The 22891-nt window shown below is 29.5% G+C and overlaps 3 protein-coding genes across 5 annotated transcripts; 1 reads left to right on the top strand and 2 right to left on the bottom strand.

The window, feature by feature from the left end:
* Positions 1-5107: 5107 nt before the first annotated feature.
* On the bottom strand, positions 5108-7945 carry LOC145125675 (DNA-binding bromodomain-containing protein). 2 transcript variants are annotated; one of them, XM_079061098.1, is made up of 5 exons: positions 7859-7945; positions 6304-7106; positions 6147-6210; positions 5614-5732; positions 5108-5511 (listed from the first exon to the last, which is right to left on the bottom strand). In XM_079061098.1, exons 2-5 carry the CDS (start codon positions 7075-7077, stop codon positions 5323-5325), a joined length of 1146 nt encoding a protein of 381 aa, XP_078917224.1. In that variant the 5' UTR covers positions 7078-7106; positions 7859-7945; the 3' UTR covers positions 5108-5322. The 2 variants fall into 2 exon arrangements, with proteins under 2 accessions (XP_078917224.1, XP_078917225.1); XM_079061099.1 differs by having other exon boundaries at positions 6304-7087.
* A 2129-nt stretch (positions 7946-10074) lies between these two features.
* Positions 10075-14221, bottom strand: TOZ (Transducin family protein / WD-40 repeat family protein). Its single transcript, XM_079060087.1, has 14 exons — positions 13655-14221; positions 13395-13574; positions 13155-13304; positions 12868-13067; positions 12490-12778; positions 12255-12389; positions 12038-12156; positions 11798-11954; positions 11457-11703; positions 11281-11357; positions 11058-11177; positions 10840-10970; positions 10584-10758; positions 10075-10511 (listed from the first exon to the last, which is right to left on the bottom strand). Exons 1-14 carry the CDS (start codon positions 13949-13951, stop codon positions 10233-10235), a joined length of 2556 nt encoding a protein of 851 aa, XP_078916213.1. The 5' UTR covers positions 13952-14221; the 3' UTR covers positions 10075-10232.
* Positions 14222-17810: 3589 nt separating this feature from the next.
* LOC145123684 (5'-3' exonuclease family protein) lies at positions 17811-21985 on the top strand. Of its 2 annotated transcripts, XM_079058885.1 has the most exons (11): positions 17811-18063; positions 18873-18992; positions 19060-19183; positions 19289-19426; positions 19564-19773; positions 19889-20066; positions 20219-20289; positions 20384-20513; positions 20624-21201; positions 21370-21421; positions 21589-21985. In XM_079058885.1, the coding sequence occupies exons 1-11, from the start codon at positions 17903-17905 to the stop codon at positions 21873-21875; spliced, it is 2049 nt and encodes a 682-aa protein (XP_078915011.1). In that variant the 5' UTR covers positions 17811-17902; the 3' UTR covers positions 21876-21985. The 2 variants fall into 2 exon arrangements, with proteins under 2 accessions (XP_078915011.1, XP_078915012.1); XM_079058886.1 differs by lacking the exon at positions 21370-21421 and having other exon boundaries at positions 21589-21750.
* The last annotated feature ends 906 nt before the right edge of the window (positions 21986-22891 follow it).

Here is a 22891-nt window from a genome sequence, read left to right as displayed (position 1 = left end):
TGTTATATATATAATTTTCTTAAAATTAATTTCATATAATTTATCCAATCCGAATACTCCCCGCCTAGACCGAATACTCTCTAGGCGTTAGTCAAACGCCCCTAGAAACGCCTAACGAGTTTTGCAACATTGCAACAGACCATGTTAATCCCATCAAAATGGGGTATCGGAGGCGGATGTCGACATTCGTGCCTTAAAAATAATAGAGGGATTGTGTCACATAGAAGACCTTTTACATGTTAAAAACAATAACTTGCAAAATAGGCAAACAATGATATCGTAAGAAAACATGAGTAAGAAAACATGGAAAATCATAACAATAGGGAATGAATCCGACAACCTGCAAATAGGAAAAACAAAGGGAGAGTAAGTCAATGTGTAAAATAAAATATGAATAAATTATAATACAAGCATATAGATTAGAAGCATGTATCAACAACAAAAATCATAAAACAAAAACATAGAAAGAGACCAAGCTACTCAATAGCATTTGCATCCTCTTTAGGTCATGTCCTCTGAAAAAACAAGATTTTTTTATGTCTAGCCTCATACTATCATCTTTATTCTTTTTAGGACGTCGTCTCCTTCTATTATCATCAATCACCATTAACTCAACCCTTCTTCCATTGTTGATGGTAGCCTCTTTTAGGCCCGGCCCAATAGGGTGGGCGACGGCCCGGGGCCACACTATGATTTGTGCTCTAAAATTAATTTTGTTTATATATATATATATATATATATATATATATATATATATATATATATATATATATATATATATATACACACCACACGTTTTGTTAAAAAGTATAAAAAATGTAGTAGCTCAATTGGTTAGAGATATTATATGTAGCCGCCTCTCTTTATCTGAGTTTTTAACAATAATTGGGTAGTTGAAAAAAATATTTACCATTTTAGTGTCCTTTCAAAAATATTTACTAAAATAGTATTTTTCTCATTTTCTTTACTTTTTAGTTTTCTTTTCAGTTTTTTTTATTTTATTTTAAATATCTTATTTTTTTCTCTTTTATTCACCTTTTTATTGTTTATTTATATATATTTTTTAAATGACAGCTTTTATTTTAGCTTTCTAACCTTTTTTTACTGTCTTTTTTTAATAACAGATTTTTTTAATCTTTTTTTTTCTGTTTTTTTTTTTTTTTAAATATTTGTTTTTCTTATACAACCTTTTTACCATCAAATTTTCGCCATCAAAAATTGAAAATTCAATATATTTTAGGGCTAATGTCATAAAAACCTTCAAGTTTTCAGGATTTTGTCGGTTTTGCCCAAAGTTGAATTGTATGTCCGTTTTTACCTTAACATTTTCCAAAAAAATGTTTGGTTTTACCCTTTTACCGGTGATAACAGGTTACCATTATATTAGCTTCGCAAAAAAACCCTTAAGTTTTTAGTTTTTTTACGTTTTTACCCTTAAGTTTATATTTTTTTTTACACTTTTACCCTTTGTATTTTTTTTTCATATTATATGTATTCATGCAGAAAAATTATATTTATATACGAAAAAAATTTAATTAAATATTGTATTTACATTTTTTTTTAATGTTATTTCTTCATATATATATATATATATATATATATATATATATATATATATATATATATATATGTGTGTGTATGTGTGTGTGTGTATGGGTTTTTTCTTGGATAAACCATTTAAGATACATATATTCATAATTATGTTTATATAAGTATATACATATATTTTTTTTAAGTATATATATCATAAACATGTTTATATAAGTATATACATATATTCTTAGATGTGTAAATATGTATTTTGATATATGTTTTTTTTAAGTATAAATATATTTTTAGAAGTATAGATACATATTTATATATAATAATGTAAAAATATGTATTTATACTTCTAAAAACTATATCTATAAAACACGTATTCATAATTCTAAAAATATTATTTATCTTTTTAAATGGTATAACCTTGCAAACACACACACACACACAAACAAACAAACATATATATATATATATATATATATATATATTATTTATCTTTTTAAATGGTATAACCTTGCAAACATACACACACACACACAAACAAACATATATATATATATATATATATATAACATTAAAAAAATATAAATACAATATTTAATTAAACATTTTTTCGTATATAAATACGATTTTTCTACATGAATACGTATATTATGAAAAAAATATTTACGGTAAAAGTGTAAACAAATTATAAACTTAAAGGTAAAAACGCAAAAAAGGGTAAACCTAAGGGTTTTTTTGTGAATTTAATATAATGGTAACCTGGAAAATCTGTTATCACCGGTAAAAGGGTAAAACCGAACATTTTTTCGAAAATGTTAGGGTAAAAACGGACATAAAATTCAACTTTGGGCAAAACCGACAAAACCCTGAAAACTTGAGACTTTTTATAACATTAACCCTATATTTTAAGGTGCAAAAACTCCAACATTCACATACAATATTTTTAAGGTAAAAAAACAAACAAAACCTCAACATTGTTTGTTAAAAAAAACACCACAAAATAAACTCCAACATTGTTTATTACAAAAAGAAAAAAAAACATCACAATTAGCTTGAATTTGAACCGGTAACAAATCCTTACCAGTAAAAAAAAGAAAATAACCACAACAAATACCATAAAAATATTTTTTTAAAGTACCTTGGCATAGACGGACATTGTTTTAGATAATGCCCAGGTTGCCTACAAATTCCACAAAGATTGGCATTTCTTCTTTCTTTAATATCCATACCGAAAACGATATCCGTCTATGCCAAGGTAGTTTAAAAAAATATTTTTATGGTATTTGTTGTGGTTATTTCAAGAAAAAGTTTTGTGATCTCTAAGTATTTTTTATGTATTTTAATGATTTTTAGGGTTTTTTGTTTTCCATAGAACCTAAACATATATATATATATATATATATATATATATATATATATATATATATATATATATATAAACAATAAAAAGGTGGAATAAAAGAGAAAAAAAGGATATTTAAAATAAAAAAAATAATAAAAAAATAATAATAATAATAATAAAAAAACTGAAAAGAAAACTAAAAAGTAAAGAAAACGAGAAAAATATCATTTTGGTAAATATTTTTGAAAGGACATTAAAATGATAAATATTTTTTCAACTACCCCATTATACTCAAGAACTCCATGATTCCGGCAATTATTAGCGTCATGTGCCTTTTATTTTTTCAATTATTATAAGTAAACGACTATTACTAACATGTTTTATATTTGAATCATACGCCATTTTATTGAATTTGAATTCAAATTACAAAAATGGCCCCTTTATTTTTTTTGTTATTCACAAACCATGTAAAATTTTGATGTTTTTATTGCCGATTACCATTTGTAATGTTTCTGTTTATATATGAAATTTTCTAACTTGCACCGTCTTTTAATGTATACTAATTAATTATTGTAGATTTGTTAATAAAAATCATAGTAACATATTGTTTAGACGGGACATCTTTAAGTTTATTTTTTACTTTACAATTTTCACCAACATTAGATTTTTTATTGTTTTTTTCCAACACCAATCCGACAGTTTTTCAAAATGGTTCAGTTGTTCAGTCGTTCGATTTTTTAATTTTGTTTTGTTATTATTTTTTAACTAACATCCTTTAAACACACTCCAATTATATATATATATATATATATATATATATATATATATATATATATATATATATATATATATATATATATATATATATATTGCGGTTATTAATTTTTGAAGGACCCTATTTTTTATTTTTGCCCTGGGCTTCAAATCGATATGGACCGGCTCTGATCTTCTTAGACATATTCATACAATCTCAATCTTCCTTCTCTCAACTTTCTTATAAAGAAAATTAAATAAATGTTAATGTTTTAGCTACAATAAAAATGTGTTTTATACCCCTCTTATCTTACACTCCACATCAACATGTCATATCAAGATCTCTTTCCCTCGAGCCAGTTTCATTTTTTTCTCTCTTTTTTCAATTTTACTCATTTTTCAAACTTAAAGCATCTCCAATAGTTGTACTATGTTATCATTTAAAATAAATGTCACATCAGCATATAATTAATCTTAACCTTTAAATAAGTTCCAACTCCAATGGTTAAGCTTATTTAAAATGTTTTTTTATAAATATAATTAATTAACCCTCGTCTATTTAAAATGATTTATAAAACCTTTATATTTAATTAGTTGTTTTTTAAACATATTATAAGTTAATATGAAATATTTTAAATTAGATCATCATTAGAAATTACTAAATTAGTAATATAAATTTATGAAATACCGTGATAAGAATAATTAAATAGTTAAATAAATGGAAAATATATAAATTTAGAATATAATCAGGGGTAAAAATAAAATATAATAAAAATAGAAGGAGTTAGATATTTTCTTATCTCTTATCCGGTTATCCTTATTATTTTAATAAAATATTTAAAATAAATAAAAGCCAAATAATAAAACATAAAACAATCATTTAATTTTAAAAAAATAATAAAAAATAAAATAAAATAAAATACATTCATTATTAGAGAAAAACTACAAAACTAAATACAATTTTTTAAAAATAAAAAGAGCAAAAATAAAGTTAAAATATGTATATACAAAAATAAAAATATAAACTACAAAAAAACATTTCAATCTCAATTATATTTGTCTGTTATTTCATCCTTGCGTCAACATCGATTTGGATCACAATTTGTATTCTGATTTGTATATCTTCGTATGTGTATATCTTTGTTTTTCATGATTTGTATTCTTTTCCATGATGGACTTCTTCTCCTTGAACCCGACTTTTTCCACGGCTTTAATCCAATTGGAATAAGGTTGTGAAAACTTGTTTGATAGAAAGAAAGTAATGAAAATTGGTGTAATAAAATAACACAAGGAATGTGATAAAATACTAAGTACGAATTAAAAAAAACGACATACCAAAACTCTAGTCTACAATACATTTTCTTTTAAACACACGCATTTGGTTCTATGTACTAGATACCTCATTCAAGATGAATTAAAAAATACCTACATATCACTTTAGCAAATCAACAACATTACACATTTTCCAGCTTTGCAAATATACCACCTGTGCAATATATATTATATATAATATTATATATATATTCACTACAAGAACACCACCTAAACAACCCATTCCTTCTCAGACAAAAGAATTCGTCATTTACACTCCTATTCCCTTTTTTCACTTGAGAAACACTCACACAAACGCACAAAAATACCCACATTTTCGGTGTTTGCAACAATAAATTCCTAACATTTTTGGGTCAAAAGATCTCTCCATCTTCTAACTCATCATCATCATCATCATCAATGTATTCATATCCATAATAATACTCTTCTTTCAATCTTAGCCCAAGTTTCTCCAATGGGTTTTTAATCCCTGAAATTTCACATAACTTCTCAAGCTCCCTTAGAACTGTTAGGTTGTCATCCATGGTTACTGTTCTTTCCATCTGAACACACAAATGAAATGTAACCAATAAAGATAAAATGATCATTTTGCCCTTATATTCCAATAAACAAAATGTTAGAAAGATTGGTAGATGAAAACAAACCTTTTCTACTCTTTCCCTTTCTTTATCGCGTTTCATTTGCAAATCGGATTTTGCACTTTCTAGTATGGCTTCTTTAGCAGCTCGAGCAGCTCTGATTCTTGATTCAATATTTGACTTTTCTGTAAACAAAAAAAATCAATAAATATGATGTGCAAAAGACATAAATGCCCTTCTCATTCTCATCATCAAAAATAAACACACCCAATCTAATGCATAAATTATAAGGCCATTTCTTTCTCATATTTGTTTGGTTTTCAAGTGTATATTTATACATATATAGATACACCCATATCACTAAGTGCAAATTACCTATTTGCCCAATACCATTTTGCTAACAAACCGATGATTTGGATGCACAAGATCTAATTATTTGCTTTTACTAAAGGGTATTTTAGATATTAGACATTGATAGGAAAAATCACATAATTATGACTTAATGGAAAAATCTCATTTCCTTAACTTTCTCTATTGATTTGTTCTTTCTACATTAAGCCAAAAGAAACAGCACCTAAAGGGTATTATTGTAATATCACCTTCAAGTTTTTGTCTCTCAGATGCTTCCTTTGTCCATTGTGGTTTTACACAATCGTCCTTGCCCTACACAATATTTAATACTCACATCAAAACCTTATAATAATAACAATATCAGTATCAGTATCAGTAACAAGTATCAGTAACAGTTACAGTTACCTTTTCCAAACTCAAACACAAAGAACCTTTCAAGGATCTTTTCAACTCCATTAAAGTATCATCCCCAAATGAATTAAAAACACTCTCAATCTTCTCTTTCCTTGAATAAATCAAACCATATTTCCTTAAAAAACCACGCAAAGGTCCAGTGATTTCACCTCTCAATGCCACCATTAACTCCTTCTTAATCCTCATCTTTTCCTCATAAGTCATCAAAGTCTTCCCCTCTGAACAACTTGAAGCCTTACTTATTATATCTTCACTTTTCTTTACTTTTACACCAACACTAACATGAACACCTAGCTTTTTAACCGGTTTACAAATCTTCACCTTTTCTCCACCATTTTTGCTTGGTTTCATCAACTTTGGCTCAACAGATTTCCAAATTTTGTTAAAAAGATCGTTCATCTCTTTTGCCATCAAATGAACAGAGTTTTTGGGTGGATTATATCGCATGGCATTTGAGAATGTAAGTCTGATATCATTAGCAAATGATTCAGGAAAAGAATAGATATTGTCTTCTAATTTGTTATGAATTGTGCCCAAATCCATGGGATGAGAGATTATCGAGAAATAATCAGGGATACCGAGCTCGACAGGGTCCACGGGTTGATTGAAAACGGGTCCGAATTTATGGGTCATCAATGTTTTGAGAATCTTTAAGCACTCAATCTTGACACCATGATCCAATTTCTGCTTTTTTTGTTGTTGAACCTCCAATATTTCAGGTGGATCTTGTCTTTTCTTGGAGCCCGTTAAGAGGATCTTCACCATTTTTACAACTCTGAACACATCAAGGTTGCCTTTCAACAAACATTTGAAGATAGAAAGATTCAATATAAGTACTAAGTAGATAAACCCTAATAACAAATACCCATGAAAGGTAATGAATGGGTGAACTCTATACAGAACTTTCTATTGTTCTTGAGAAAATAAAAATTGTTCATACCCAACTGGATGTATCACAGTATCAGAATCATCAAGCACTAATTCAAAACCCATGAACGTAAGCAAAACTGAATTGATGATTTCAATTATATAACACAAAACTAATTACTTCAATTAAGAAATATAGTTCGTGAAACGCTGAGAATAAACCCCTAAATATCGTTCCAAAAGAGATAAAAATCGAGGCAATTAACTTTTAGGATTCGTTATCTTTAAACCCTAGCAGCAAAACCCATAACGATATAACTCTAAATTGCGTTCATGAATTTAGAAAGAGTAAAAAGAATCAAAAACCCTAAATATCGTTCCAAAACAGGCAAAAATAGAAGCAAATAACTTCTACGATTCGCTATCGTTAAACCCTAACAGAGAAACCCATAAATATTGAACTCTAAAACGAATTTCGTATTCAGAGAGATTAAAAACTATTAAACCCTAAGAACGGAACGCCACCATAATTGATTCCAAAGTGCAGAAAACCTGATTCGCTAAAATCTTGATATGATCGAATAACAAAAATCGATAATCCCGATTTCTAACTATAATTGCACAATTAATTGATGAAAAACAGATTAAATTTATAGTTTTAAGCAATCAAAATAGTCACCTGAAAGCAGCCGGCGAGTTCTTCTTTCAATTGTAGCCGAAAAGTGGCGACGAGGGGGAGTAGTGGTGACGAAATAAAAATCTGTCTACGTTTGTTAGATGATCCGGGTCGGGTGATTAATAAGACAAAACAGAAAGTTACATAACTTCTCCCTTGACTATATAATAACTTACTTTTTAGTCCATTATCTACCTTTCTTTCATTCTTATCCAAATCAATTATCAAACAATATTTTCACCATTATCTATTTTTTAGTATTCATTTACTTTCCTAGCACTTTTTACCCAAATTTAATATTTTTTTATCAAAATCATATTTTTCTATATTTTTTTAAAACAAGACCCAGAATATTTGATCATATATGTGAGAGTTGTAGCCTGAAGCATAGCATGGGTTTGATGATCTTTATTTTTTGTCGCTTTGTATTTACAACACTTGGTTGATGGAGTTTATGAATGGAGTTATGGAAGAATACTAGTATTTAAGTAGTTGTTACTTGTTAGTATAAATCAAGATATGTGAGAGTTTTAGCCAAACCCATATTAATGTGATACCAAAAAAACGGAAACTTTCATGCATAAGAAATTAAAATAAAACCTAAATTAAGCATAAAGCAAAGTGGTATGTAGTTGGTGTTAGTTACGATTCTAAATATCTTAAATAAACTTTTGGTTGTTTACTTGTTTTGGCCTTTAATTTTTGGGAAAATGATATAAAGGCCCTTTAACGTTGCCAAATTTTCAATTTTACTACGACATCGTTTTTTCTTTTTTTGCATAAAACTCTGGAATTTGCACAGTTTTTTCAAAGTTGTCATTTATCAGGTTACCTTTTTCTTAGCTAGTTGTCATGTCACGTGTAGCCACATTGGTTGATGACTGTGCATATCATATTCGAACCGTGGTATGCCATTGAACTTGAGTTTGTGAATTTGGCTACTCGAAAATATCAAAAAAATAAAAAAATAAAAAAATAAAAAAAAGGATGGAAATTGAACCCTAGACTCTTCTAAGGGCATCCACAATCCATTGAACTCTATACACTTCAGTTCAATGGATTGTCACATCATCCATTAAACATCTATACAACACCACCCACACCCATTAAACATCCATTCAATCCTAATCACCACTTTATTTCCTTTGTTGAATCATTCAATGATCATTCAACTCTACTACATATCATCACCCACACTTCATTCAACTCTTATTCAATACTAGTCATCATTCTATTCAACTCTTATACTACTTGTATTGTGGATGCTCTAAGTATTGGTAAGAGTGTTACCACCAAAACAAACCATGATTTTGTAATTAGTAATATGTCTTTGTATATAATATATATTCGTATACGTAGTTATTGTATCTTTCAATATAAATATGTTATATGTACATTTTCATATTATTAATGTATTAAATACGTTTTTAATATAAAAAGTCACATTAAATACGTATTTTTCATGTACTTTTGTGTCTATATATATATATATATATATATATATATATATATATATATATATATATATATATATACCTGATTTAAACTGTATGTTAACATTATATAAAAATATGTATTTGTACATAGAAATACATATATCTATGTATTATTATGTATAAAACATAATTTAAATGAAAAACTACATATTAAATACATTTTTATATAACTATTTGTGCATAAAAATGTATTTTAATATTTAAATACATACTTATTATGATTATATGGTTTTATAGGTAAAATTATATATTTATACATAAAGGCCGAACACATGAACTTGTGTATAGAGTAGATACTAACTTTGTCTTAGAATATGATATAAAGGTACAAGTTTTATAATGTAATCAAACGAAAAATATTCGATATAGATAATGATATAATTTCTTAGCTATTTGAAATATATATATATATATATATATATATATATATATATATATATATATATATATATATATATATATGGATCAGTGTACTATAATAATTATTAATTTAAAAATAATCAAATACTTATATAAAAAAATTCTAAAGTGAACGTTACATTTAGAAAATAAATAGAACAAGTAAATTGCGCTTTCTACATTAAATAAAACAAACACGTTTACATATATGATACACCTTAAAGAATCAAAGTCAAATCTCAATTAATGTTGTCCGTACATAAAAAGAAAAAGGCACAAAACGCAAAGCAGACAAAAAGCAATTTCAATAAGGTAAAGAAGATATAAGCCAAATAAAAACGTAACATAAAAATAAGTGTGTAATCACATCTACATTCCATAACACAAAAAACAAGTGTGTGTAACGAATCATTGCTCTAGACCCTTAACAAAATTCCAGAACATAATAACAAAAAATGTAAACCACATCTACATAAAACTCATTACATTCCCTTAACTTTCTTGTTTCCTGCATTTGATTTCTGAGACTTTCGTTTCTTGGAAGACTTTTTTGAAACTTGTTGTTCATCAGAAAAACCAATAGAAGAGTCTTGGAGTTTTGGTTTAGGGTTCTCCACAACACCTGTTTCTGGTTCAATGAGTGACATTCCATTCAATGTGTAATCCAAAAGGTATGTGCTTCTTTCCAGTCTATCTATCCTGCTGTAATGCCTTTGGGAATACGGGATCAACCCTTCAACCACTTCCCCAACACCTTTCATCTTAATCAAAAACAAAACATTTATTAGATTTTGACATTTTGTTTTTTATTTTTTATAAAAAAAATAATTTACCTCAACTATCTCTGTGGGGGGGAGGATTGTGAAAAGGTGAAGAAGAACAAACTGAGCAATGTGGCATAGCTTTGGCTTTGTATTCCATTCCCGAATGTATTCCAATAATTGTCTGTGTTCTTCCATTCCAAGAACACCAAGAGCTTTCTTCACCTCATCTTTCGCATCTTCCCTCCTTCAAAATCTTTTAATTTCAGACTTTTTACAATAACAACATTAAATTTAATGATAAATTAATAATAATAATAATAATAACCTGCAAAGTTGGGCAAATAACTCGAATAGTTTATGTGGTCTACGAAGCTCAAAGGCAAGATGGATTGCTTTGGTGTAATTAGCATCTAACACTGCATTTTCTAGCTCTTGCCCTTTTAATACACCTTCCTCCTAAAATAATCATTAATAACTCAAAGTAATAACATGAATGGCATTTATGTAAATAAAGAAGCAAACTTATCAGTTGTGAGTTGTCACCTCTTTCCTGAATTCATCCTCTTTATCAGCAGCAGTGGAATCATGCCACAAATTGATTACAGCATCACTGCCACCTGTCGCCAACATTTCTGTCTTCTTCCCAACACTCAATGCCCACACCTATACATTACATAAAATATAAATTTCCCAAACTGTTTAAAATATATATATATATATATATATATATATATATATATATATATATATATATATATATTATAACCTTGTCTTCATGTTGATCATAAGTTGCAACACATTCATTTGTCTTAACAGTCCACAGCTTTAACAAACCATCAGCACCTACAAGAAACAATATATTATTATTATTATTATTATTATTATTATAATTCAGTAGCTAACAATATAATAAAAGAAAATTTAGGATGACATCATCTTTACCACAAGAAACAATCTGGGCCCCACGAGTAACAAACTGAACTTTGAACACACTTGATGTGTGTCCTTCAAATGTTTTTAAACATGATCCATCTGAAATGGCCCAAATCTTTATTGTCTTGTCTCCAGATCCTGTTATTACACACTGATCAACTGGAGAAAATTCCACAGACCATATTCCTCTTTTGTGCCCTTTTAACACAACGCCAGGTGTCAAGTCTGGAAGCTTCCAGATGCGAGCTGTTCGATCCTGATCATATATAAACAAAGCATGAAAATTGAAAATCAATAACATTTAAGTCATAATTAAAAAAAAAAATACTTTTAATATTCAAGAAACATACCTGGGAACCACTACAAACAAGGCTGTCATTTGGTGCAATAGCAAGGGCATTAATGTCTTTATCATGGGCTGCAGTGACTGCTTTAGTTTTTAAACTAAATGCTTCGTTTACATCATCTGAAAGGTCATCTAAACTCCATACCTTTAAGGTAAGATCACTAAACAAAACAAAATAATATAAATAATACAGACATTTTGAGAAAAATGTAAATGGGATGAAAAAAGATTGTGATTTTATTACCTACTACCACTAACAAAAAAAGATTGTGACTTTTTTGCAAAAGAAACAGCTCCAATGCCACCCATGTGACCTCTTCCAATTCCAATGCAACAATGGCTGTTGGAATCCCATAATCTTACCTGTCAGTTTATTAGGGTTTAATGAAATTCAAATCTTGTAATAAACAAATAAATGAAAGTATTTGTTGCATTTTAACTACAAAAAAAAGAGAGCTTACTGTGTTATCTTTGCTTCCTGTTACAATAAGTGTTCTTCCAGAGGTAGTTGTACACGTGTCAAGACATAGCACAATGTCTGTGTGTCCTGACAATACATAAGAACATGACATGGAGGAAAGATCATACACTCTTACCTGAAAGTAAACAACATAATAATTTCATAACACAAATTCAAGAATCAAATCCAAAATTTGTGATCAATGAAGGTATCTAGGTCAAAGAATAGTAATTTACCTGTTCAACACTTGTAGCAACAGCAAGAAACTGTTCTTCAACACCCAAAAACTTCATGTCCACAATCTCCTCATTGTATCCCACAAGTCTTTTGTCAAGATTTAAATGAAAAGTTCCTTCAGGGGTTTCAATTGGTGAATAGAAGAGAAATTCTTGATCAGCAGTGCCACATAATAACCCTTGATTAGATGGCAACATCACTGCAGATATAAAACCCCTTTTTGCTTCCTCTTCATCTTCTTTGCTTACAGTAACATCAGAAGATGATTGTTGAAATAGGCAGACTGCACTGTTTGTTTCAAATAAAATTATGGATATTATAACTTTGAAGGTGGTTTAGTTTAATATTTGTTGACGAGAAATAAAAAAACTCCTTACCCATGAGAATTCCATATCCTAACAATTCCATGTTCACCAACTGTAAGATATTGGAATGCTGGAGAATCACCAATTTTCTTTCCTCTCAGACATGAAACAAAAGGAGATGCAGTGCCAATAACACATACAGCTTCAATTGCTTCATTTGTAGGTATACTCATCTTGCAACTGTAGTCATGTAGGTCCCACATGTTTACAACCTAAAGTTTTTTGTATGTCAGATTGTGAATAACTAATAAAACACCAACTTACTAGAACACAATCATCAACTAATAGTTAACACATGCCTGATCTCTGCCACCACTCAACAAAGTCCATCCATCTTCTGTTATTGCAATGGAAGTCACTGTTGATCGATGTCTCTCTAAAGTTGCAACACATTTCTTGAGTGTAAGATCCCAAACTCTTACAGTTGTATCATCACTTGAAGAAAAAAGCTAAAAGTGCAACAAAGAATGAAAGAGTTACTTCTTTGAATCAATGAAAACAGAGCATACATAATATGGTTCTGAATTATAGAAACTTACAAGCAAACGATTGGGATCAGGATGAAAAACAACACTGGTCACAACCCCTTTATGACCCTTGAAGAAATGTGTGCAGAAGCCACTAACATCCCATACTTGAACTTTACCATCTGCTCCAGCAGTTGCCAGCAATCCACCAGAAGCATGACATGTCATGCCCATTACTGGACCTTGATGTCCCTGCAAAACTCCATTCATAAAAACACTAGAATAACCAAATGATGAAGGATGAAAGTGGAAATGTAAAAATATAAACTAACCTTCCAGGAACGCAGGCATTTAAGGGAGGAGAGGTCCCAAACCCTAATTTGTCGACTGTGGCTGGCAGAAAAGAGGAACTTGTCATCAGGACTAAGGGTAAGAGCTGTAACAGGCTCTGAATCACCTTCAATGGTGGATTTAATGGAAGCATTGGAGGAATCGACTATGGTGATGGTGTCATTGCAGGCACAAGCAATGAAAGATCCATCGGAAGAGACTGTGTAAGGTCCGCCTGAGTAAAATTGTTGTAATGACTGAACACAACGATAGTTCTTTTTCAATGCCACTGAAGTCATTCTTTTGCTTCCTTCCGGTTATCAGCTAAGAAGAGATGCTTTTACTGAAAATTCGATAGAACTGGTGATGGCTTGTTGACGGCGGCGACGAAGAGAAGCAAGGACGACGGCGAGGATAAGCAAGGAAGGCGGAGAGGAGAGGCTAGGAAGACGGCGGCGAGGAGAAGCAAGAACGACGGACAAGTGAGTTCTTGTGTTAGTTGCAGAGGTAAAGCGGCGGGAGTAGGAAGGAAGAGTTGTGGAAGACGAAAACCTGCTTACTTGAATGCTATTGTTAAATGGGCCGGGTTTTCATGATCCAATGTCCATTATTACCACCATTTTTTTATGGAATATAGAGATATAGAATCCCTTAAATATTATCTGTGTATATACCGGGTACATTATGTATAACTATTTTGTTCAATAGATATTATCAAAATTTTGCAGGCATTATAAAAACAAATTATTGAAGAAAATAATCGATGGCAAATTATCAAGACCAATGATCATAAGAAGAGATGTGAATATTGCATAAGACAAAAAAAATATAATTCAAAAAGAAAACCCAATAAACATTCGGTTACCAATTTCAAAATCAAAATCTTCTATAAATAGGGTTGAACCTTTTCGTTATAGGCATTCAAAAAATTGTATTCTAAAATTCTTTTTATTCTTTCTCAAATGTTTAATTTAAGTCCAAGAAACATTAAAAAAAATTGATTGTATGTCAAGTTTAATCAAATAATGTACTATTTAAAATACTATTTTTCAAACATTGTTTTATTTATTATTCTTGTTTCTTCAAAATATTTTGTTATAACCTCGTGCGGCCTTTATTAAAACCTCATTTCGCCTTTATGGTATTAGAGTCAAGCGTGAATATGTGTTTAGTTAACAAATGTTTAAACAAGTTCAATTATCTTGTTAATTTGATTTTGATTTTTTTTAAATTATGAGTTTTAACAAGATATGGCAGAGTCTAAGACAATTGATTGGTTGGATTAACGTGAAACGCACGTATAAGGTTGTAAGTCCCGGTGTCGGACATCGTCGGGTCGACTCCCCTCTGTTCATCATTATTAAAACAAGTAAGTTTTCTTATAAAATATTAATTCAAAACTAAATAGATATATGCATAGATTTTCATATTTATTATCTAAAAAAATATATTGTTGGCGAATATATTAAAGAATAGGATTATCATTATAATCAAACAAATTTCATCGAATAACAAATATTTTACATAAAAAAAAATTTAAACGATTGGACAATATCTTAATTAATCAAAGAACACATATCTTACATAAAATAAAGTTTAAATGATTTGACAATACCTGAACTAAGTATTGATACATTTTTTCAAAAGGGAAACTTTTGATTATTTTCAAATATATTCAATTAAAATGACATAACAAACACAGTTTATTGGTCAGAATCAACAAAATATAAATTTATTATCAAATGATCTATTGTTTAGCATAGACAAAAATATAAATTTTCTCATATAGGTTTAGTTCAAAACGTTATCAAACCTTTATTTAGAATTGGCATTGATGTTCCACTTTTACTAATCCTAAGAGATAAAATACATAAAGATTTTCAAAATTCTATTATAGTTATGGCTAAAACTAATATTGCTAATAGACCAATTTACTTTAATTGTTATCCAAATTTTTCTGTAGGGTTATTTGACAAAAAAAATCGTTTCATCTCTTTCTTGCCTCTTGTAATCGCGCCTCTGTTGCCGATGTTGCAGTCACAACCCCTTTTTTTGGCCATCGCCACACCGCATTCTCTGACCTCGCATCTATAGCGTCACTGTTCGCATATTTGGCGCCACTATCTCACAATAGTGCTCCACGCCTCTTCATGTATGTATTTTGTTCTTCGGTTTTTCCTTATATATCTTTTTTTTGCTGAAATCAATGATGAAGTAATCAATTTCCCCTTGTATTGATGTTACCTTTTTATATTGATTTTTATTGGATATTATAAATATCATAGGTTTTGTTCAATATATCGGAATCATTTGGTTTATTCATACAAAATTACAACGTTTGCATTGTAAGTAATTAGTTTAATTGTGGGCATTTGGTTGAGTTTGTATTCTTGAGATATATTAAAAAGTGGTTATGTTGCATATGTGCAATAGTGTAAAGTTGTTTTGATCGTGCATTAGAACCAAATCAAAAGTTTAAAATCTTTATTGATTCATTTTTGCACTACATATGAATATGATTAATCTTGCCATAGGTTATGTTAAAACTCCTTCTGTTGACCTGAGATTTGTGTTGGTGTGTTGTTATGATTACTTTATAGGTAAATATGGTAATAGTTCCTGCAACAACATGACAAATGAGTATTTTACCCGGACACATGCCAACAATTGTTGAGTTAAAACCATGTCTTCTTTCACTTTATGAAGGGAATGATGTAATTTTTTTTTCACATGGTGACATTAGAAGAGGATGAATTTTGGTTGGGTTGTGCAACATGGTTAGACTATTGTAACAAGAAATAACATTATATCTATAGTTATTAGATTATTATAACATTGTACTTCCTATTAAAAAATTTTAAGTAAAAACTGTTATATTTTTCAAAGTAGGGTGTATTAATAAGGAAAATGTAGAAAGCATAATGTTGTAATTGGAAAAAACGATAAAGAATGGTAAAATTGTCATTTTTATCATTCAACACAACAATTAAGAGATTTCAACTAAATATCATCTTAAAAATTCAGATTTTTAAAATTTAGACCCTTTTAGAAATTCAGATATCTTAAAAATTCAGATATTGTCAAACAACCTCCAACTACCTTGCTCTGTTGCTTTTAAGATACTTTCTAGAAAATAATAATTTAGAGACGAGCAAAAACTGAATCATAAATAAAAAATAACTGACAAAAACCGTGAACAAAACACTGCACCAAACATAAAACGGACGGGTTAATTTCTTCTTTTTTTCAAAAACCAAAAGGATTTGATTCGGTTTTCGTTTCTAGAATTTGAAAAATCGAAAAAACCGCATCAAACCGATTTTGAAAAAATTGCTAAATAAATATTATTTAGTATGAAGTATTAAAAAGTTTTACGAGGTCTTAACACAAATAATAGTTAGTTCCGTTGGTTAAGGCGCTTCAAATTCGAACCAAATGTTTGGCTTCTATATTACAAAACACATTTTTCTTAATTATTTGAATTTGCTTTAATTCCATTATTTTGATACATGGATAAAACAAATTTTCATTTAGTACTTTTTTAGTTTTTAACTTCTAAGAATATATTCTAGGCCATGATTTTTTTAACTTATGTTCCTTATTTTCAATTTCTTTATTTATAACTGTTTTAATTTGTGTTTACTATATCTTTTTATTGATTATAATCATTATATATCATTTGGCAACAATGCTAAACAACCCATTTCATAATGGCATCACATAACCTTCTTTTGGGAACCGTTTATTTAAACTCGGGTTACTTATTGGATGTGTTTGAAAGAATCAAGACATTTTTTCAAAATTCGATGGGTTGGTGGTTGTTTTTTAATAAGAAATTCTTAAAAAATAAACAAACCAATGCAATTGTCTAATTCCATTAACATCTTTTTGTAAAAAAACAAACACATCCTTGATAATTATCCTCCGTAGATAGTCTCAATGATAGGCATTTGTTTTTTTAATATTTAGAAAATTAATATCAATTTCAAATCTCTCAATGATAGGATCCTATTAACTTAATACAATCATACATTCACATTCGGGATAATATGGAGGACCTCTATGATATTCCCTATAACCCAAGGGGGTGTAAGTGGTAATACGACGTCTTCACTTCAAGTAGCCCAGTAATATTCCCGCCATCTTCGACATCTTCCCTCCCCAAATTGGGGATAAATCGTTTCCCCTTCAGATACCAATTTAGGGTTATACTAGCTGTGAACGATTGGTGCTTTTCAGCAGGAAGTACAATGGGGATCCAGGGGCTTTTACCTCTACTGAAATCGGTTATGGCTCCGATTCACATAAAGGATCTCGAGGGCTGTTCAGTTGCTGTGGATACATACTCCTGGCTTCATAAAGGAGCCCTTTCTTGCAGTATGGACCTCTGCAAATCCCAACCTACTTCCAAGTAACCCTCTTTCTTGCGTTCGTTTTTGTTGTTCCCAGTACATTTCTTATGATGGGTTCTATTTATTTTGTTTCTTAGCCTGTCATGTCGGATTCTAAGTGGATTGCAAGGGTTTTTGCAAGCAAAATCAACTTGTTAAGAATTTTCATTTTCATTTTATATTATTTTAATTGTTTACTTGTATATGAAAATGGAGACCATCGATATTAAAAGGCTAGATTGGTGTTATTTGCGTGCGTCTTTCATGATTTCATGGTTTTCAGTTTGTTTTAATGACCTTTTCAAACACCGATGTTAATGTATCAGTGTTTTGGCCTTTTGGGCACGAAAAATTAACTGTAAAATTCTATTCAGGCTTATTTTGATTTTATTTTCTTTAATATTAGTTGCATGTGGTTGCTCATAAGAAATGAAACATGAACCATGACAGTTTGCATTTGGTCTTACCATTCTTTTTATTATTAATTGAAACTAATCCATGTATAGTTCATAGTGAAAATTTCCTCAAGAAGCAAAATTTCATCAGTTATCATGTGTGTTGATGTGTGATTAATACATTTTGGGACATGGGTCTTTATCATATAATTGAATATGTTCACTATATGAAGCTTTTTTGTATCATAGAAGTGAGTTTAGCATTTGATTGCAACTTCAATCATGTGATACATAGAAAATAATCTAATCAAAAGCAACTTCTCCAACAATTTTCCAATCAAAAACATAGAAAGTACATTTGTTTTTCTTTTTGGTTGTTTAATTTGATTCACTTGGTAGATTCTCATCTAACTTCTATGTTCTTTCTCTTTTAGGCATGTGGATTATTGTATGCATCGAGTGAATTTGTTGAGGCATTATGGTGTTAAACCTATTTTAGTCTTTGATGGAGGTCATTTACCAATGAAGAATGAGCAGGAAATTAAGCGTGCTAGGTACACTTTTTCCCTAAATAAATCAGCTAATTTCATTTTTTTTTATATTTTTTATTTTGTCTCACAGGTCAAGAAAAGAAAATCTTGCTCGTGCTATTGAGCATGAATCATGTGGGAATACATCAGCAGCTTATGAATGCTATCAAAAAGCTGTGGATATATCACCTACAATTGCATATGAACTAATTCAGGTAATTGAACACATTAAAAAAGTGATTAATTGAACCACATTTGCAAATGCAATTTCCAAGATTCTATAAGATCAACAACCCTCACTAAATGTCTTCATCTTGTAGGTGTTGAAACAAGAACAAATTTCATACGTTGTGGCTCCTTATGAGGCTGATGCCCAAATGACATTTTTAGCCCTTAGCAAGCATGTTGATGCTGTCATTACTGAAGACTCAGACTTAATACCATTTGGTTGCCCAAGAGTAAGTTCATAATCTTTTAACAATTCTCTTTTAGGCTTATTTGTTACACAAGATTGGACAAACTTTCTAGGGCTATTTTCGTCTTTTTAATGAGGATGAGGAGGGCATTCACACTTTTTTAAACTTTTCATCCTCAGATTATCTACAAGATGGACAAATTTGGACAAGGTGTTGAATTTCAATACTCAAGACTACAACATACAAAAGATTTAAATTTGTCAGGTTTTACTAAACAAATGATTCTTGAAATGTGCATTCTCAGTGGTTGTGATTATTTACAATCTTTACCAGGAATGGGCTTGAAAAAAGCCCATGCATTCATAAAAAAATTCAAAACCCATGAAAAGGTGCTTCCTTTTTTCATTTTTATTCTATCTTTTCAACACCCTTTTTCCTGTTTCAAAGTGTCTATTAATCTTTTTTCTATTTAAAAGATTCTAAACTTGTATGGACAATTTGCAGGTGATTAAGCATTTGAAGTTTAGTGGAATTGTTGTTCCACCTCTCTATGAAGAATCTTTTAGGAGGGCAATATTGACTTTTTTACATCAACGAGTGTATGATCCAGTAACAGAAGATATTGTTCATTTATCTGATTTATCTGATAACATCGATGAAGATTTGGATTTTTTAGGGCCATATCCTTATCTTACTATATTTTCATATGAAATCTACTTAAGGTTTAAGATAAATACAACCACACTTATTACAATATCTACTCTAAGATGCTGTTTCTTTTTTTTATGGAAGGGTAAAAATGCCATTTACTTGTTCCTTGACCTAACAACACATCGATACCTAAAAATCTAGCAAAAGGCATAGCAAGTGGAGATATTGATCCTTTCACCAAGTTGTCAATCCAGGTATACTTTGAATTTCTTAATAATTAGGACATTATACTTGTTTTTTTTATTCTATAATAATAAACAAATCAATAAAAGTTTTTTTATTTTACAGGGAGATTGTGTTAAAGTTAAACCTGGACCCCATCTTGATAGAACATATGATCTAAAAAGCTTCAAATCTGGAGATACAGTAAAAAAGCTCGACTTACCTGCACAGAAAAATCTTTTAACCAATTACTTTTGTATCCTAGTTTTATAGCTTTTTAAATACTATTTATTTTTTTTTCAAATGCATATTTCTAGTTTTCTAGGGTTTATGTATTATTGTTCATATATCCTTAACATTTGAAAGGTTTTGCAACTCTGGAAGCAAAGAGGAAATTCATGGCTCCTCGAATTTCACCAAAACATCCAAATGAAATTCCTCAAGTGGATAAAACTGAAGAAATTGTGAGTGAAAATAAGGCTATTCCCATTAATCACCAACTTTTTACAAATTTACCCTTTGTAGACAACATGAGAAAGGTACAACACTCAAAGCATCCAATACACCCTTGCATAGCTTCACAAAAGGAGTCGGAATCTAATTCTTCCATTGATGGAATTGAGGGCAAAACTAGGGTGCAGAAGAAACCTATCATTGTTAGAAGCTCTTATTTTCAGCATAAAAACTTAGAAGAAAATAATGAAGAAAACACGAAAATGAATGTTTCAAATTGCGATGATGATGATGATGTGGCAGTTGCAAGCAAGAACACTTGTTTAGATGATGTACACGTGTCTGTTTTGCATGCATCTGAGGTTAAGACAAGGGTAGAAAACAGGAAGATGATCACAAGTCGTTATTTTAGTCAAAAGAATCAGGAAAATACGAATGAAAAGTCAACTGTTAAAAGGAAGTTTTCCATTTCTGAAGATAGTGTTCAAAAAGTAAGTATATTATCTTCTATTATGCGTAATTTAAAGTGAATTTCACCTTCGATTAACGTATTTATACAAAATGTTTCATCTTTTATTTTTCGTTATGGATAAATATAAATATAAAAAAAGAAAGTATATCAGTTTTGAGCTCTAGGGTTTCTAATTATTTGTATACAGGAAAACCTGAACCAAAAATTCATGAGGCCAAATCCATCTTCTCCTAATCAAGGTATATATATATATATATATATATATATATATATATATATATATATATATATTTCATTTATATTCTAATTATTTTCAGATAAAATCAAACAAAAAAGAGTACGAATACAATAATTAATATATTTTGAGTGTTTAATTTGCCGATTCTAACATTTTTTTGTATCACAGGTGATAAAGAATATGATGATAAAATCGAAGTAACAAGAGATGAAGAAGAGAAATTCGGATGTAATATTTCTCATTTAGGAAAATATTCAGAAATAGCAGAAAAATCAATGGATAAATTCATTTCGGTGATATCGTCATTTAAATGCACGTCATCTGGGTCACGTGCTAGTGGGCTACGAGCACCTCTTAAGGACATGCGAAACACGTGCTCAAAAAACTCATCTTCATTTTCAATTGATGATATATCCAAATTTGCGTATAAATCATCAACCAAGCCATTACCCTAAATCATGCAATAACATTGTTTCACTTTGACATGATATTTGTATTAAAACATTTATCATTGTATTATTTACTGATAAAAATGTTCCAATTTTTTCAGGTTTTTTGTTTTTGTATTTTGCCAATGAAATGTAAAAAAATTAGAGCAAGTTATTGCAATTTTGGTCTTGAAAGGTTTTTCCTTTGCATATTTGGTTCTTATCGGATGTTCTTGTAATGTTTTTCATTTGTCTATTTTTCATGTTATTTGATAAGTTTTGGTTCATAAGTTTAGGTGCTTTTTGCATATTGATTTAGAAAATAGTCATTTTATTTGGAATAGGACCAACAATATTAGAAAACAAATTTGCAACAAAACTTTTTTGGACCAAAAATAAAATAAAAACAATGTTTAAGGGCCAATTGTAATTTACCCAAAGTTATAGTAAATTACGTTTTGGTCCGAGTAGTCGATTTTTACAAATTTAGTATTAAAAAGTTTATTTGGTCTTAAATCATGTTCTTATGGTGTTTTGGTCTATGGTCCAAATAAAATGATTATTTTTAGTTTCAGAGTTTAGCCATTCATAACAGAGATAAAAACCTCAAATAGTGACCAGAATATAGACAAAAACATTATAAAAACCCCCAAATAACGACTAAATTTGCAAGATTTTTTTTTGATAAAAAACAGCTAACTTTAACGATCACAAATGTAATTTACTCAAAATATTATAATCAGTTAGTAAGGTAGTTGGAATCTTGGGATTACAACTTAAATACAGGATATAACTCCAAAAAAAAATAAAACCAAATTTTAGTCATATTATCTAACTAATATGCTAATATATAAATAATTTTATTAAGGTATATTCTAGTTTTGCTGGTTTACACACCATCCAGATTCTAGTCTCCAAAGATAACTTTCTACTCAAACTTACGTTTAAAGACCCTCATTTATGCTCTATGCTTCATAATATATCCAACCCCCCATTTCCTCCATTTTTTACTAAATCAGTCTCCATAAGTTACACATTTTTTT

Source organism: Lactuca virosa, chromosome 7 (assembly GCF_052849685.1).
Source record: "Lactuca virosa cultivar CGN04683 chromosome 7, Lactuca_virosa_CGN04683_v6, whole genome shotgun sequence".
Taxonomy (NCBI): domain Eukaryota; kingdom Viridiplantae; phylum Streptophyta; class Magnoliopsida; order Asterales; family Asteraceae; genus Lactuca; species Lactuca virosa.
Note: the sequence above shows the minus strand (reverse complement) of the source record. Positions and strands in the feature narration are given on the sequence as shown.

What these genes read in the sequence shown, in the direction of transcription:
- LOC145123684 (XM_079058885.1), top strand. Translation starts at nt 17,903, where the DNA reads ATGGGGATCCAGGGGCTTTTACCTCTACTGAAATCGGTTATGGCTCCG. An exon ending in AATTCAAAACCCATGAAAAG is followed by an intron (nt 19,774 to 19,888) that starts GTGCTTCCTTTT and finishes GACAATTTGCAG; the next exon opens with GTGATTAAGCATTTGAAGTT. An exon ending in TCTTTTAACCAATTACTTTT is followed by an intron (nt 20,514 to 20,623) that starts GTATCCTAGTTT and finishes AACATTTGAAAG; the next exon opens with GTTTTGCAACTCTGGAAGCA.
- LOC145125675 (XM_079061098.1), bottom strand. Translation starts at nt 7,077, where the DNA reads ATGGTGAAGATCCTCTTAACGGGCTCCAAGAAAAGACAAGATCCACCT. An exon ending in TGAGAGACAAAAACTTGAAG is followed by an intron (nt 5,733 to 6,146) that starts GTGATATTACAA and finishes TTTTGTTTACAG; the next exon opens with AAAAGTCAAATATTGAATCA. An exon ending in AAAGGGAAAGAGTAGAAAAG is followed by an intron (nt 5,512 to 5,613) that starts GTTTGTTTTCAT and finishes TTGTGTGTTCAG; the next exon opens with ATGGAAAGAACAGTAACCAT.
- TOZ (XM_079060087.1), bottom strand. Translation starts at nt 13,951, where the DNA reads ATGACTTCAGTGGCATTGAAAAAGAACTATCGTTGTGTTCAGTCATTA. An exon ending in AGGATATGGAATTCTCATGG is followed by an intron (nt 12,779 to 12,867) that starts GTAAGGAGTTTT and finishes TGAAACAAACAG; the next exon opens with TGCAGTCTGCCTATTTCAAC. An exon ending in AGGATGAATTCAGGAAAGAG is followed by an intron (nt 10,971 to 11,057) that starts GTGACAACTCAC and finishes TGATTATTTTAG; the next exon opens with GAGGAAGGTGTATTAAAAGG.